General features: G+C 47.0%; 1 protein-coding gene across 12 annotated transcripts in view; it reads left to right on the plus strand.

Annotated features, from left to right (window-relative positions):
* LOC139766577 (uncharacterized) overlaps nucleotides 1-17,564 on the plus strand; it is a 228,066-nt gene extending 210,502 nt beyond the window's left edge. For 9 of the 12 annotated variants that reach the window (XM_071695424.1, XM_071695417.1, XM_071695423.1 and 6 more), the window contains 5 exons: nucleotides 48-197; nucleotides 2,980-3,124; nucleotides 8,712-8,923; nucleotides 10,612-10,751; nucleotides 14,003-17,564. In XM_071695424.1, coding sequence (XP_071551525.1) covers nucleotides 48-197; nucleotides 2,980-3,124; nucleotides 8,712-8,923; nucleotides 10,612-10,751; nucleotides 14,003-14,197 — 842 coding nt within the window. In that variant the 3' untranslated portion in view covers nucleotides 14,198-17,564. Of the gene's footprint in view, nucleotides 1-47; nucleotides 198-2,979; nucleotides 3,125-4,319; nucleotides 4,462-8,711; nucleotides 8,924-10,611; nucleotides 10,752-14,002 lie in introns of all 12 variants that reach the window. The other 3 variants (XM_071695418.1, XM_071695419.1, XM_071695420.1) reach the window with 3 other exon arrangements.
* Nucleotides 17,565-17,939: the final 375 nt, after the last annotated feature.

Here is a 17,939-nt window from a genome sequence, read left to right on the forward strand (position 1 = left end):
CCGGGGGGCGCACCTGGTGGCGGTAACTGATATTTTCTTGTCGGCAGATGGCAGCCTGAGCGATTCTGCCACAGGGATGCTCTCCGTGGAGAGCAAGGAGAGGAGAAGAGCCACCAACGGGAAGCAGAGTCAGAATATGATGGGTCTTTCCAAAAAGTCCTCGTCCACCTCCAAGCTGTCTGACACTGGTAGGCCCGGTGTGTTCCTCTCCCTGAGGGGTCTCATGGGGGGGTTAGTTGGTAGTGTAGAGACGATAGATCAATAGACTAGACCGAGAGATTCACTGCATGGGTGCGTGTGTGTGAGTGAGTGAATATTGTTACACATACACAGTACGGGTATGTGGGCATAATGCATGTTTGCGTTCACATTCCCTCGTATGAGTTGTTATGAAACTAACACAATTTCAAGACCCTGATAGGAATTACGAATATGAATTTCCACAAATTTAAACACTTACGTGCCATTGGTTTTAGCTCGTGGGTTTTTTGTGTGTATCAGGCGTTGGTTAAGTGACCAGCTGGGATCTTTCAGTTCCGCTGCCAACACTACCACCTCCACCACTGTCCCAGGCCTTTGTGGCTTTATACCACACATACCACAAGGGCCGTTGTCCCTCTGCCCGACACCAACGCCTAAGGAAGATACGAAGCTGACATTGGGTCAGTCACTCCTCCAGTTACCACGAGAGAGAGAGATGGACTGAACTCCACCCCCATATACATCCATGCATACTCCAAGAGATGGGGTCCCTCGCGTTTACAGCTTCCTCCCCATGCCATACAAATAACTGATTACAAATGGGTAATTGTATATACACATAAAAAATACACATACACATACACAGTGCTCCTTAGGGAGCTGGAGCTAATTTCTACCATATCAAGTTAGAAATTTGCCAACCAACCACCAAAACTGAGTAGGAAACGTGTAGGTTTTTCCCTCTCACCGGTTCGGAAATGGGTAAGACCAACACCAAACTGTTTGGAAACGGTCAACACGAGCGGAGATGCCAGCTGGGAGCTTTACCGAGAATGGGAGACAGTGCAGTTGTTGGAGTACGACTGTGTGGCATGCGTATGTTGTGAGTGTGGTATGGTTTTGCATGTATACTTACGAGATACATAATTAGTGACCCATGAGTCTGATAGTGTCTAGCCAGTGATTAGTGACCCATGAGTCTAATTATGTCTAACCAATGATTAGTGAGCCATGAGTCTGATTATGTCTAACCAATGATTAGTGACCCATGAGTCTAATTATGTCTAATCAATGATTAGTGACCCATGAATCTGATTATGTCTAACTAATGAGTAGTGACCCATGAGTCTGATTATGTCTAACCAATGAGTAGTGAGTCATGAGTCTGATTATGTCTAACCAATGATTAGTAACCCATGAGTCTAATTATGTCTAATCAAGTATTAGTGACCCATGAATCTGATTATGTCTAACCAGTGATTAGTGACCTATGAGTCTAATTATGTCCAACCAATGATTAGTGAGCCATGAGTCTGATTATGTCTAACCAATGATTAGTGACCTATGAGTCTAATTATGTCCAACCAATGATTAGTGACCCATGAGTCTGATTATGTCTAACCAATGATTAGTGACCTATGAGTCTAATTATGTCTAACCAATGATTAGTGACCCATGAGTCTAATTATGTCTAACCAATTTCTCTCCTCAGGTTTGTATAGCTCCATCCAGGCTTAGTATCTCTACTTAACAGTTATCTTAAGTTGGGTTCTGGGGGGAAAAGTAGACGTTTCCCCTATGATGCTAATACTCACACTGTTGTTGGTAATAAGGATTAACCCGTGTAGTAGGTATGGATAAGGTCCACCCAGCAGTCTGTAGTGTCAAGACATCCCACAATTGGTGATGTGTGTGAGTGGACGGGAACTGATTTTTTTTTTGGCCACCCCAGCCCCAGCAGCAGACACCTTGGCAGCCAAGGTGCAATTATCTTGAAACAAGTAGTTCTTTTTTTTTTTCTTAATGGTTGCTTTGGATGAGGAAGGGAACAAGATAGCATAAGCAAGCCGAAGAGAAGGTGAACAACACCAATACTTGAGAAATGAGATGAGGGTTCAAAATTTTTTTTTTTTGGACAGAATTATTTTTCCATCTTGATTCACATGAACTGTAGAATCTCACATGCCTTCATACTGTGTAGATAGTAAGGACAGAGAAGTGATGCAGGTGTTACAGAGTTGCTTGACCAACGTACGTGTGGGAGGGAACAACTCATGACTCCCACAAGCCTCTCAGACGAGCTTTCTTGTGCCTTCACTAGTAGAGAATATTCCTACGGTCAGTATACATATGTATACATATACTGTCCTGTTCTGTATACTAATAGATATGGTTCACCCCCTTTTTTTTTCCCTCCCCCCCCCTCACTCTTCCTCATTATAGATCAACTTGTTTCATGTGCGAGCACAAGTGTTCCTAGGGGCCGCTTGTCCCAGCAAAAGTGTATGGACCAACACTGTTGAGATGGTGGAGTCTGACCTGGGGGGGTCACCGTGTGTACACTCTCAAAGACGTGGTTCAAGCCTAGGTTCTATAAATTTGGTGAAATAAGTCACCTGCCGCTGAGGATCTTAGGTTTATAGTAAAGAATCAACACTATGATGAAGCTCAATTATCATTATTTCACGGATTGAATGATGATCACATTGAAATAAATCTGTCAAATCAGGTGTATTCTAGTGGCCATCAGACTCCATCATCTCTTATCTCCTCCTGCCCACGTCAGTGGAGTGTGGATGTGTGTAGATTACCAGTTGGTGGCACACTTGTTTGATCTACCTGTCTGTTCCACCTATTTATATTATTTTTTTTGTGTGTGTGTGTATATGTGTGTGTGTATCTGTGTATTGTTCTCTGTGTGGTGGTGGCACTATAGTTTTCCCCCCACCCCTTGCTCTAGCTTCCTCCTCGTCACTCCTCAACCCATGCTGTCTTCAGGTCGGAAACGGAAATTAGGCTTTCGGAAAAAGTCTCGGAGCCAAATAACCGTACACCGGAGCGAGGAGATCCTTCCCACGGGGTCGCGACACCTGATGCGCCAGAGCTCCAGCCAGAGTAGCGAGGAAGCTGACGGGGATGACAGGTGTGGTGCGGCCCGTAGTGCAGCATAGTGGCCGACCTATCCACCTACCATACTGGCTCTAGCGCTCAGTCCTGTCGCTCTCCCTCCTCTAACTTTCTCCTCTGTCTCTCTCTCTCTCTCTCTCTCTCTCTCTCTCTCTCTCTCTCTCTCTCTCTCTCTCTCTCTCTCTCTCTCTCTCTCTCTCTCTCACCCAACGTACCCTCAGTGTTTTACATTTTTCCTACCATCTTTTTTTTTTTTTTTATGGATAATCAGTGTCCTAAACCCCTGACTGTGTCCGCTGGCCTTGTGACTTGATACTAGCTATGACGTGAGGTTGCACCGTGCTTACCCACTCCAGCAAAGATTCCCTCCCACCCACACATCCCCTCCCTCCTTCCTCACCTCAAACTCCCCCCCTCTGGTGTCAACGTTGGTGTGTGACTTTGTTCTCCACCCACTCCCCCACCAACCACCACCAACCACCCCTCATCACAATGTCAAACGTGGGTTTTTTTTTAAAAGGGGGGTTTTTTCACCACACGCAGCTCTGTGAATCTTTGCTCGAGTGCTCTAGACGTTGAGCTTAAAATATCTGGCTTGCAGAGTAGAGTATCACAAGAGAGAGAGAGAGGGAGTTAAGTAGTAGATAACGTCGAGGTAGAGAGAAAAAGAGAGAAAGAGAGAAAGAGAGAGAGAGAGTGTGTCTGTACAAGAGCGAATACGTAGTAATACAGGCTCTTGCGAACAGCTGGAAAGGTAGTCATAGAGACGCATGTTGCATTTCACCGCAGTTTTCATCTAAAGATCTGACCTGAATTATGGGAATGATAAATATATATATATATATATATATATATATATATATATATATATATATATATATATATATATATATATATATATATATATATATATATATATATATTTTTTTTTTTTTACATTCTAGGCCCCAGGACGGTGATGACCTGGATTTAAACCAGAGAATTTTGACATTTTGTACACTAGCTAGAAGTTTTGTCTAGATTTGCCTTGCTACCTCCCCCGTCTACCTCCCTCCCCCCTCCCCCTAAGCCTCCCTCGCCTGACGCAGGGGGCACGAGCGGACCAGTGCCCCCTGGCCGGCATTCGTAGGCGGCCTCTCTCTCTTTTTTTTTGTTAGTAGTGTGGGCGAGCGCTGTAGTGTTGACAGTATCACGTTTTCCCTCCTCCGCAGAGGGCGGTAGAAAGCGTAGTACTAGCGGTGTGCAGCGATCCCAGGAGGTGATCCCCACCTCTAGCCAGGCTCGCTTGGTTAAGCAACCTTCTAAGGAGTCCACCGACGGTAGCATGAATAGCATCAGTTCCGAGGGCTCCTCGTAAGTATTGTGACCCGCGACTCCCCTGTGTAGGAGGCGCCCCCCCGAGAGGTTCCTGCTGCTGCTGCCTTGCCCCTCCCACGCCCCTCTTCCCTCCCACGCCCCTCCTCCTCCTTTCCCTCCCGCTCCCCCTGTACTGTGCTGTGGCCTGGCCACCACCACCTCAGCACTACCTCCCGCCCTCCCGCCCTCCCCCCCCCCTTTTTTTTTTACCCCCCCACCACCACAACAACAGCCCCGCCCCCCCAACCCCACACCACCACCCACCCCCACTCCACTAGTCAGTCTCTTTTGACCACAGCTTTATCAAACGATATTTCATTTATGACCTTTTTTTTTCTTTTTTTTTTTTTTGATTTCCTGTGTACAGATGAGATGTGTTTCAGTTGCACTTGTGGACAATGAATCCCGGAGAGGGTGGCTTTAGAGATGGCGACCACAGCAGGATACCTGGCGAGGAGAGCCTTTCTTCCACCGCTCCTGACATGATCATGTGCCGTGTGTGGGCCTCACACTCTCCCTCAACCACCCGTCCTCCACCAGACCACCCGTCATCCACCAACATCGAGTCACACTTGTCACCCACCCGTTCGCACCCTTTCGTTTATCTGCTTACACCCACCCGTCGCGCCGCCCTCATCCTATTGGCGTACGTTCATCCACCCGCCATAACCTAATCCATCCGTCAATCCTTCGCCCTCCCCCGCTGCAGCTTCACCCATCCGTCATATCCCCTCTTCCCCCGTGTCACATCCTCATCCACTCGCGAAGCCCGTCATCCACACGTCACACCGTCATACACCCTTACTAACCAGGCACAACCTCACCCACCCCCCGTATCCAATCGTCAAATCCTTATCCATTGTCTCCACACACACACACACACACACACACAGACACACACACACACACACACACACACACACACCTGTCACACCCTGACCTGCCACACCATGACCTGTCACACACTGACCTGTCACACCATGACCTGTCACACCCTGACCTGTCACACCATGAACCGACATATCACTCGAGTCTTAATATGTCACACCACCACACACCCTGACCCGTTACACCACACACCTGGACCCGTCACACCACCGCACACATGGATCCGTCACACCACACACTTGAACCCGTCACACCACACACCTAAACCCGTCACTCCACCACATACCTGAACCTGTCACACCACCGCACGACCCGTCCCACCACCACACACCCTGACCCGTCACGTTACCACATACTCTAACCTCTGACTCCACACACAACATGACTAGTCACGCCACTCTGATATGACCAGAAGAATGAACTCCAGTGTGGGTTGCTGTAGCTCTCAGTCCACAGACACACACACACACTCTCCCTCCCCCTTGTGTCACACGTAACCCTTGGTAACGCGTAAGTTCACCTACAACACTTGGGAACATCACCACACATTGTCTCCTCCCCTGTCGGTGAGTTGGAACGTCTTCACCCGTTGAGGAAGTAAGGGGTGAGTGGTTCCCAGGGCGCCTCTCTCTCTCTCTCTCTCTCTCTCTCTCTCTCTCTCTCTCTCTCTCTCTCTCTCTCTCTCTCTCTCTCTCTCTCTCTCTCTCTCTCCACACCCATTAAGCAACTGGAACCCCCACTCGCCTCTCCCGACGTAGATCATAGACCTGGCTCATTCCCTCTCAATCCCCACAACACTCGTGGTCTCAGATCTAGGTACCTCTACTGAACACCATCTCTCTCTCTCTCCTTCCTCCACCTACTCACCTTCCCTCTCAGGCCCGGCTGTCAGAGGCGGCCATTGCATTCTCACTGTCAGATTTCTGTCTGTATTCACCAGCATATTTTTGACTCCCAGTGGCAGTGTCTGTGTGGAGACGCAGTCACATCAGAGGGGACCGGTATGATACCTCCTGCTCATCGAAGCCCTGGCATCATCTTCCTTCGTTTGCCATACATTCTTCCTGTAATCTTTCGACCTTCGCGAGTCAGGTCTAGTATATATATATATATATATATATATATATATATATATATATATATATATATATATATATATATATATATATATATATATACGCACAGTCATTATAAGATTGAGTTAGTGTACATCCAGGAGATAAAATGTCGACCTGTAGCATTGATCAGGTCACTCACTTTGTCTCTTAGTAAAGTTTTTGTCTCACTCTGTTACACTCACATTTAGCACTCGATCATCTGGCCTTCCGTGAGTCACTTGTTTACAGACCGATACACTCGCTTAAGCTTCAAGTCCCTGGTCGTGGCAGTGTGTGTGTGTGTGTGTGTGTGTGTGTGTGTGTGTGTGTGTGTGTGTGTGTGTGTGTTCCTAGTTCCATCTGGCCAGCATCCTCCTCCTAAGCCTTCACGACACTGGCCTTAGTCGTTACAGCAGAGTAACCCACACTTCCAACAACAGTGGCCTTGCTTACCACTACACAGTCACAACCTTCCACACAACAATAACCACACTCTCCACAACAGCGACCCACCCTCACCACAGCAGTGACCACATCCCACAGCAATGTACCACACACCCCCCACCACAGTGACCACACACTCCACCACAGTGACCAATCTCCACCACAGTGACCACACACTTCACCCCAGTGACCAATCTCCACCAAAGTGACCACACACTCCACCCCAGTGACCAATCTCCACCACAGTGACCACACACTCCACCACAGTGACCAATCTCCACTACAGTGACCACACACTCCACCCCAGTGACCAATCTCCACCACAGTGACCACACACTCCACCACAGTGACCAATCTCCACCACAGTGACCACACACTCCACCCCAGTGACCAATCTCCACCACAGTGACCACACGCTTCTGTAAATATAACTGATCATGTCAGGCGCAAAGCACAGTTTAGACTCTTTTTGACTCAATCCTTCTCTTTATATTTCTTCCTCCACCCCACCTTGTCCTGTGCCCCTCTCGAGCAATTACTTTCCCTCTGATTCTAGGAATGAACACCAAAAAAATTTTTTTTTTCTATCTGACAGAACGCATTCCCTAGAACAGTGAATCATCATTTTTTATTTTTTTAGCTTTTCCGATCAGTAGCCTTAGACGTGTTGTAGAGGGCACAACCTGACAATTACTCACGATTTACCACTTTCTCTAATTTGTAAAAAAAAAAAGAAAGAAAAAAAAAAGAAGGAGTTGTCTGATTTCTTGTGTAGTTTTTGACACTGTTTCCTCTTGTTTTGAAGGGCTCGAGCATCCAAGTATCCCACCCCCCAGTCACTGAGTCGCCTCTTCTACCCTCTGCATGTCATATAAATGTGTGTGTTACCCCAGCCGTCCGTTGCTGCATAGTAAGCCTTTCACTCACGATATAGGCACCTAGAGCAGAGAGTCCCAAGTAGAGTTGTATCTGCCATTTAGAGTCATGTTGCACCACGGTTGGTTAACGTACCGAGAAAAGCTTCACGTGGGTCAAAGGAACCCCAACCACAGGAGACGGTGACCACTGGCAGTGCCTGTGGGATGGTGTTGTCGAGCCCTTCTGGCAAACAGTGACGTGCACTGCACCGGTAGCTCGCCAGTAGGTGTAGTGTATCAGTGTTAGTAGAGGGAGGAGGGGACCATGATGGTGCTATGCGCCTCCCCCGTCTCATCCCGCCCAACACCCACACCTACGTAAGACCTTTCTACTCTCTCCGCATGAGGCAGTACGGCTTGTTAGAGGCTTCGTAGATAAACCCCCCGCCCTCCCTGCCCACCCTCCCCCTGGCCCCTCACCACCCTAGCACCCACACCCCCCTTCACCCCACGGTGTGTGCTCTTGTTGCCTCGAGTTAGCTTAGTGTCCAGCTTTCTGTAGGCCTCCCAACCACCCACCACCCGCCCACTACACCTCACTCAGGTAGCTTTATGACCAGTGTGTGTGTGCGCGTGTCCATGTTGCTACTGTGCAATAGTAAGTACCCACCCAGCTCACACCAGCCTCTTTTTTTTTTTTTTCTAAACTCTTAGAGTTAGGGCCTTGCCACCTCCTGATATTGTACATCATATCATCACGTCTTTTGTTTCCGTAAAGAGCACTTAGAGGCTTTGATAACCAAGATTGATGAGTCACATTACAGTCAATTCAGTCCTCGTGTAACAGTCATTAGTCATGTGCTTATATAACTGAACAATAACATCTTCCGCAATTCGGTGACCCCTGATGGTGGTGTCACAGCCATGACCCCCCGCGCTGACCTGACCTCTGGCCCCGCAGCCGCGTGCCATCCATGCGCCTGGGGACAGACGGCCAGCTGAGCGAGTTTATCGAGGGTCTGGGCCCGGGCCAGCTGGTGGGACGGCAGGTGCTGGCGGCTCCAGCACTCGGGGACATCCAGCTCTCCATGTGCGAGCGCAAGAACAAGCTGGAGGTGGAGGTGATTCGGGCGAGGGGCCTCCAGTGCAAGACGGGGGCCCGTGTCTTACCTGGTGAGTACCTCCAGTAGACATTAATACTACCTCCTCCTCCTCCTCCACCACAGAACCATCTTGTACTTTCTCCACCAGCGGCTCCTCCAGCAGTGTCAGCTAGTCTTTCTTGTACCCTCCTACGACAACATCCTCGCCTTCAGTAGTGTTTCCTCCCCTAAAGGTAACGTGAGGTAGTGATCGTATAAGTTCTTATTTACACCTACAATATCTGACAGAGATACGGACACGACCAGACAGACACACGGTTCCTCTTGCTGCCCACTTCGACCAATCCGTCCGTTCAGTCTACATCAGAATGTTGCCTTATGCACCTGTGATTGACATTTCCCCTTAATAGACGATCGATCTGTGATAGACAGTTGATCTGGGTAACATGAAGGCGCCTGGATTGCATGATTTTAGGTGAAATTTTTTTTTTTTTGTACATTGATGTACACGTATTTATCTAAAATTGTTTATGACAATGAGTGAGTCCTTTTTTTCTTCCATGGTTTTAGGCCCAGTCAGACACACGCCTGGGACGGTGGTAATAGTGGCAGCCTCGTTGTCTTCAAATGTCTTTGAATCTTGGAGTCTTGTGGTTACCATGATAGACTACGTCTCCTGAAGGGAACATCTTGAGGGCTCTCACCTTTTTCCTCTCTCTCCTCTCTCTCTCTCTCTCTCTCTCTCTCTCTCTCTCTCTCTCTCTCTCTCTCTCTCTCTCTCTCTCTCTCTCTCCGATTCATTTTCCCGCCTGAATTCATCGATCATATTCCTCATTTCGCCTCGTTTCCTCAACGATTTGGTGTCGCTTTCATGATCTTAGATTTGATGCCTTAGTTTCCTGTTCTACCCATCCATTTCCCGTCGCTTCTGTTCCTGTTTCTTTGGCATTTTCACCTAATTCATCCCTAGATTCCTCTCTGACCCTTTGTCCTTCCAGTTGTAAGTGGTTGGTCATTGTGATTTACTTTGCGGCGTCATTTTTATCATTTGAAATTCTAGCCTAGTTACGTACGGGTCTTGGTTAATACTAAATATGCTGTTGGTTTTCAGATGCAGCATAACAGTGTTGTGTGTGTGTGTGTGTGTGTGTGTGTGTGTGTGTGTGTGTGTGTGTGTGTGTGTGTGTGTGTGTGTGTGTGTGTTGCCTTTGATTAACTCCTCGAGCACAATGGATCTTTGAGAACCAGGATATGACCTTTAGGTGTGATAGTTTCGCCTTTGACCTGCGCCCTGGAAGAAAACGTCCCCGTACAGGTGTGTGGAAATGATATATAGAGCAAACTGTGTTGAGTTCGATTCTTTTTCTATTTTTTATTTCACGATGAATATATTTGTACATGGACATAGGATATTGAGGCAAGGCTACTGGTCCCCCCCCCCTCCCATGCCAAGGCACTTCCTGTCTACACCCAGCCATTACTCGTCTTCGTCTGACCTCAGACTGAGACGTGTTGACGTGCATGATCCTCCCTCGATCACTTCCTTCGTCCTTCTGACTAACTGTACACACCAGTTGTTGTCATCATCTACATCTTGACTGAAATCACTTTTTGCTCCAATCTAAAAGCATTGAAAAAGAGAAATTGAGCCAGAATAGCAGACTGTCTGTTGTATGTTGCACCAGAGCTTGAAGAATGTACTAGTTTTCGTCACTGTTCGTAGATGGGCTAGATATCTGAGGTGTCTTGTGTCGGCAGCTCCCTACGTGAAGGTGTACCTGGTGGCGGGCAAGAAGTGCGTGGCCAAGGCGAAGACGGCGACGGCGCGGCGGACCCTCGATCCTCTCTACCAACAGCAACTCATCTTCCACGAGAGGTACCAGGGATGTGTCCTCCAGGTAAGGACCGAGTGGCTGCCTCTCCAAACCTTTTAAACCCCCAACGGTGCCATGGCGCACCTGGCAGTAGGGCGCTTACCCTCTTTGGTCACTGTATAGCTTTCTTGACTGTCCTTGAATAAGGGCGTAGGTCCCTCTGTGGCCTCCCTGTCCCGAACAGCAGTCAGGGTGTTATCTGAGTCACGGCACACTGGCCTGCATTATGTGTTTCTTCCGTTACACCAGGCCAGGGTTCTTCTGAGTCAGGGCACACACACACACACACACACACACACACACACACACACACACACACACACACCTTTTTTCTGCAGAGAGAAAGCGACGTGTTCTCGGCCCCGTTTCGGCGAGTCGATGAGTTTTACGAATTTTTTTTTATTTGATTCCATATTTCCCACATGAGCAGTTAGGTTAAGTGTCACTCTCCCCAGCGAATTACCCTCTTCTATTGCCACGAGACGAAAGATCTTTGAATGTCCTTTATGCCCCTTATTTTTCATGTTGTGATACATGTATATATATATATATATATATATATATATATATATATATATATATATATATATATATATATATATATATATATATATATATAACTTTTGTGTACAGAGTGATGTTTGAGAAAAGGTAATTTGTACTCAATAACTCTCTAACTACTTGACAAGGGTGATTTCATTTGAAAAAAATAGAAATTCGGTTTTGCATACAGTCAAATGAATTCTGTGAGGTATGTTAAATGCTGTGGGTCTGCCTTCCAACTGGACAGCATAACCACTTCCACCTGATGATGTTGGAAAGAGAGAGTGATCAATATTTTCAAAATGTCTACCTTAAGTGTTTTAGATGATATGACGTTGTATTACCGCATGAGCATATTATTTCAATATATATATATATATATATATATATATATATATATATATATATATATATATATATATATATATATATATATATATATATATATATATATATGTATATGTTTTATCTGAAAGAAGTGGTGATTATGTATATGTATTTATGTTGGTTTATCATCATTACTCCATTCCTAGTGTAAAGGGTTGGATCTGATTCAAAACAGTGTCTGCAACCGTACTAGCACTTGTTCTCAATCCCACACCCCAATGTGTTAAAGTGATACATAAACTTCCTCTCCTTTAAAGATGCTTCGTACTTGTACACTTTACACACCAACTTGATTGATCTCGTGTGACCAGCGTCTCCATTCATACCATCTCGATGCAAAAAAAAACTGTATCCATCGCATCCTATCCCCAGTAATGCCTTTAGTGTCTGAAACATATCTGGTCATGATGAATCCTTTCACGACATCGATCTATCTATCTCCCCCCGTAGTCTACCTCTTTTTATATCTTTTACTGTACTGTTACCATCTAGACCAGCCTGTCACCCGTCATGCGTTCATCCATTCGTATTTCTAATGACTGCACTCCACACAAATATTTCTCATCATTCTGTCCGTCCTCTTGATTACAGTTATACATCGCAAAGCGTCCACCCCTCCAGCTTATATGTCTAACCTATCCAGACCTACATGCACTTGGTTTTCACAGCCGTTCATCAAACCTGGAACAAGTACTCCTCTATGGAAGGTTTCTTGTGCACTCAGCAATTAAATCTTCCTCATTCACCAAAGGTTTCAGCGCACTCCTAATTTTTCTTCCTTGCATAACTCGCCTTTCAACTTCAGCTCTCATAATGTCTAAACTCGTCCACATCTGTATTTGTCTACTGTGAGAGCACATCATACAGTCTGATCTCCTGTCTCTCTTGAAAACTAGCGCCTTACTTTGATTCGATTCCATTTCAGCACCCTCCTCCTACATACATCATGGAACTCGCTCATCTTTCCATTCATCTCTTACGTCGAAGCACTCATTCATACCACCACCACCTACCCTCAAATACGCACTCCTTCCGCTATAAACGCTCTTAACAACATGAAAATAATCTTCCATGCACACATGCAGAGTTAGTGAACGAGGTTAATGGTCACAGAACAGAGGGCGTGTCTACAGTATGCTGTGGTTTGGGTGGGATGGGGTTGGGTATAGGGCTTGGGAGGAGACTCGGTTGCTGTATGCAGATGACGCACCTCTGGTTGCAAACTCATAAGAGAAACCGTAGAAACTGGTGACAGAGTTTGGGCGAAAGTGTGAATAGCAAGAGTTGAAGAGAAATGTGAAGAACATTAGGGTACCAAGGTGCATTAAGGGGGATGAGGACGGTTTGAGTGTGTGAATTGGAATATTGAGGACATGGAGGAAGTGAAGTGCCGAAGTTATCAAGGAGTGGACGTGACAGAGGATAGACGTGTTGGAAACGAAATTTATAAGGATGATATGTATGTATGACGTGAAACAGGTGATCATGTTTGAAATAATATTGTCCGATACAGATGCAGTAGTAAGGCAAACCATCATGAGCTGAAATGGTTTGAACGTATGGAGAGGATGAGTGAAGAGAAACTAACAAAGAAAATCTATGTATCAGGAGTGGGGGGAGCATGAGAAAGAGGGAGACGGATGATTAAATGAAGGAAGCTTTGGGGTATCAGGGCCTGAACTTTCATTAGGGTGAGAGGAGTGCGTTAGAGAGAATAAGCTGGAGCTATGTGTTTTAAGGGGGTGACGTAGTTAGTGGGTTGAACCAGGGCATATGAAGGGATCTCTCTTTACATTTCTTTTTGCCCTTTCCCGCTTTAGCAAGATGGCGCCAGGAATAGAAGAATGGCCTCATCCTCTCACATCCTTTCCCTGGCTGTCTTTTATCATGAAACAAACCAGGGCCCCATGTCCATAACCAGGTCCCACAGACCTTTCTGTGGTTTCACATGATTACTTTATATGCCCGGGCTCATCCCAGTGACGGCAAGTCGCCCCTCGCATAGCACATCTCTCCAATCAACTCTATACCTTGCACGCTTCAAACCCTACTGCATGTTCAGGTCTAGAACAACTTAAATCATCTTTCACTCCATCCTTCCACCCTATCTTTGGTGCCCCCATTGTCCTCGTTTCCTCCACTTCCGCCTTTTAATCCCTTCTTCGTCATCCTCTCCTCACTCATCTTCTCCATATGTCCAAACCATTTTAGCGCAACCCTCCTCAGCTCTTGTCATGCATACTCCTCTTATATATAAACCATTGTGCATAAACTATATCCATCTATTTATTCACCCTCTCTATACATGTCTCCCTCTACCTCTCTGACGCATTGCTGTGCCGCAGGTGACGGTGTGGGGCGACTACGGAAGGATGGAGGGTCGCAAGGTTTTCATGGGTCTGGCGCAGATCTTGCTGGACGACCTGGACCTCTCCAACATCGTCATCGGGTGGTACAAGCTCTTCGGCACGTCGTCACTGGTGTCGCTGCCAGCGCTCACCCGCCGCGGCTCCATGGCCAGCCTGGATAGCTTTGGGTAAGGTGGTTGGCGGCGATGGCCTCACCCCCAACCCAGCACCAGGGAGATCTGGATCACGGCCGCCCTCACCACGGGATCAAGCACTTCCGTGCCTGCCTCCACACACACCCACATCCCATCTCACTCCCCCCCCATCAATATACTGCAGAACATTCAACGACACTTGCAACCTGCAATGTTGCTATCAAGCAGAGTGTGAGGCTTTTCATTGGGTGCTCTCTTTTGTCTATGTTTCAAGACTGGATCTGACACTAACTGCTTGTGTTGCAAGTTTGCAGTATTGCATTAAGATAAGAGGCTCAAAGACATCATCGACTTGCCCAAGTGGAGACGATGGTAGTCGTCCTGGCGCGGTACTTAGGGGGGGGGGGGGGCAGCTGAGTGCCCTGCAAGTCCCCCCTCCTCTGCCCCCTCCGCAGGTGGGGCAGGTGTGTGGGGGGAGGGGCGCCCCCGACAGTGGCCCCGGGGGGCACACGGGTAGCAGGTCGCCCGGGGCCTCACCTCCCCTGCACCCCACTCCTCAGTGCACCTCACACTTCGGACTTCCCGTTAATGTGGACTCTCGTCACTTGATTGCCTTGAGAGCAGTTTTTTTACATGCCACAATATCAGTACATATAACACTTCTCCGGCCTGCCCTGCCTCGCTCTAGCAGACAGGATGGCCCGCGTCACAATGCTTGTGATTTTGACTAAGTGCTTTAAATAATATTACAGAATAGTTTTAATCATGTGTGGAAGTTTGCTCCATAGATTACCTACCCTTTCTAGTTTCCAGTACTAAGATGGCCTCCTGTAGTCCGACACTGTGGCCCATGCCCCTCCCAACCTCCCTCCCTCCCTCCCTCCCACCCTCCCTCCCCCTCTCACTCTCTCACAACCCTCTGCCACAATTTTAATAACCCCCTCCCTCCCCCTCCACAGTCCCCACACCCGACCCTTTTTAATACGTTTTTTGCTTGGTATGGTTTATTCCTCATCTACCTACCCACAGATAGTCACTTAACCAGTACTTACTCTCTCTCTCCCTCCTCCTCCCTCCCTCCCTCCATTCTTGTAGTCTGTACACCCCATATTTCAGTGGAACTATTAACACACAAGGCGCTGTCTTCCCATACTACTACTTACGTACTAACCCCCACCGTGATCTCGACGAACCTCTTCCTTCTAGAAGACACTCCGTATTGTCTCAATCATGAATACAATTTTCTCTCCTCCCTTTCTCGGTGTTTCTTTATCCTCAACTTTCTGTCACACCTCTCACCCATTTATTTTTGGGCCATCGATACGTAAATGATCGCAGTGGATTCATTTATTTTCGTTTATATTCTCCTTTTCTTTGTCCACCTCATCATGCATATATATATATGTATGTACTTTTTTTTTTTTATTTCATCCTACTGAGTGCCATTTAATCTCCAAATTTAGTCCTCTTAACAGTTCAAATAACTGCTCCTCGTCGATATGGTATTCCCACGCTTCTTCTGTGGATTTTTTATGTACCCTTTTCCTCATATATACACACACATATATATATATATATATATATATATATATATATATATATATATATATATATATATCATCATCAGTATTTATTTGTAAATGGAACCTGTTTCTCCTCATCCACATCAAGAAATGTCTGAGGTTTCATCTGTCACTCACCATTTACTACATCTCACCCATGTCTCATGATCCATTATGACTCACCCCCAGCCCCGCCCCCCCCCCCTTTTTTTTCCCTCTCTCTCTCTCTCCCTTCATTAGATTCGCCCTCTTTCCTCACACCCCATCACTCCCATCCTTACAGCTTCTCAAACACGGATGAAATCAACTCCCCCCCCTAACTTCCTTCCCCACACCACCCAACCATCCTCCTCCCCCTCTTTATAAAATCCCCCTTGAGAATTGTAGACTAACTTTGGTTAGAACGTATCACTGTTATTGCCTCGAAAATGTGGGCTGCTCTCCCACCTAACTCCCTCTCTCTCTCCCTCCCTCCCTCCCTCTCTCTCATCCACCACCTTGTCTCGTTCTTCTCAACCTCCCCTCCTCGTCTGGATCATCCTCTCCACCAACACCTCCTCCTCCTCCTCCTCCTCCTCCTCCTCCTCCTCCTCCTCCTCCTCCTCCTCCTCCTCCTCCTCCTTCCCGTCACCCCCCCACCATAGTAATAAGAACACCCCCTCCCTCCACCTCTTCCCGGACTGCTGGACTAGGACTTTTGCCCATGCTGTCTTCACCTCATTGTCGAGTATTCATATTTAAGTCTTATTTCATTGTCCAAATATTATTCCAGAGGAAAAAAAAAAATAATAATAATCAAACACACCCTTACAGTGTGGCAATGTGGCCGAGTCTGCCATGGTGGTGCATGGGAGACAAGTAAGCTGGTCCAAAACAATGCTATTGTCCAAAAAAAATGTGTAATGGTGATAATTTTACAATAGTTAAGATAAGAGGAAGGATAATGGTGCCAGGAAGGCACTGCTGTCTCGCCACGTTTTTGTTTTCCATTGGCGAAATGTGATTCACTTAGGTTTTGAGGATGTAATGTTGAATTCCAGGTCTCTCTCTCTCTCTCTCTCTCTCTCTCTCTCTCTCTCTCTCTCTCTCTCTCTGTCTCTCTCTATCTCTCTCTCTCTCTCTGTCTTTCTATATATATATCTCTCTCTCTCTCTGTCTTTCTATATATATATCTCTCTCTCTCTCTCTCTTTTTTTCTTTTTTTTTCAACATATCGATAACTGAAGTGTTGAACGTATGTCAGAGTCTTATTTGTCGTTGTGGATTAAAAATTTATATGTGAATGTCTAAAGGAACGCTGCAGCTGTACAGTTTTTATCTTAAGGGTTCTTGGAGACGTCGAGGATACCGGAAATGTGTGTGAGTGAGGCATGAAATGTGTCCCCCTGGCCGGACGATACTACTTCCCCTCCCTCCCTCAGTCAACCCAACCACTCACTCACCCCACCCACCACCCCAGACACCCTTCGTCCCCTCTTTTCCCTCCCTCCAAGCCCCCCTCCACCACCATCACGTTCACCACAACCCCCCCTTCAACCAACCCTCCTCCCCCCTCCCCCCTCCTTCCTTCATGGTGGCTCCGGTCTTCCTGTAGCAGCCACGGGAGGAGGGGCGGGTTTTTTTTTTTTTCTTTTCTTAAACACACGAGGACGCCGTCATGTGTCAGGTCTTCAACATTTATTACCGTGGTTTAGGCATCAGCAGAGTCGTCGGTGTACGTTTTCATCTCGGAAGTTACTCTTCTTAAGAACACGAGAAAGATTGTTCCCCAGAAACATAACTCTCTCTCTCTCTCTCTCTCTCTCTCTCTCTCTCTCTCTCTCTCTCTCTCTCTCTCTCTCTCTCTCTCTCTCTCTCTCGTCCATTGATCAACTTCATCCTGTGCCCAAGTTTCGCCCTCCATCTCTCTTTTTTTTTTTTTTTTCATTTCCTAATTCTACCCTCATCCGAGATACATATTTGCTCGTTCCCTCCCTCCCTCCCGCCCCTTTTCCCTTCTCTTCCACAATTTTTGTCTGTGGATCGTTCGAGGCTGCAGGGTCTCAGCCTGGATGGTTGGTCTTCTCCTCCTCACCGGACGCGAGGGGCGAGCCGTCTGCACAGTCGTCTTGAAGGATCTGTGGCCACTCCTCCACAACCAGGGCGACTCCTCCTCTCACTCGTGTGGAATGCACCTTCAGCAAGAGGGTCTCAAGGGATTTCTTTTCTGGCGGCCAC

Source organism: Panulirus ornatus, chromosome 58 (assembly GCF_036320965.1).
Source record: "Panulirus ornatus isolate Po-2019 chromosome 58, ASM3632096v1, whole genome shotgun sequence".
Taxonomy (NCBI): Eukaryota; Metazoa; Arthropoda; class Malacostraca; order Decapoda; family Palinuridae; genus Panulirus; species Panulirus ornatus.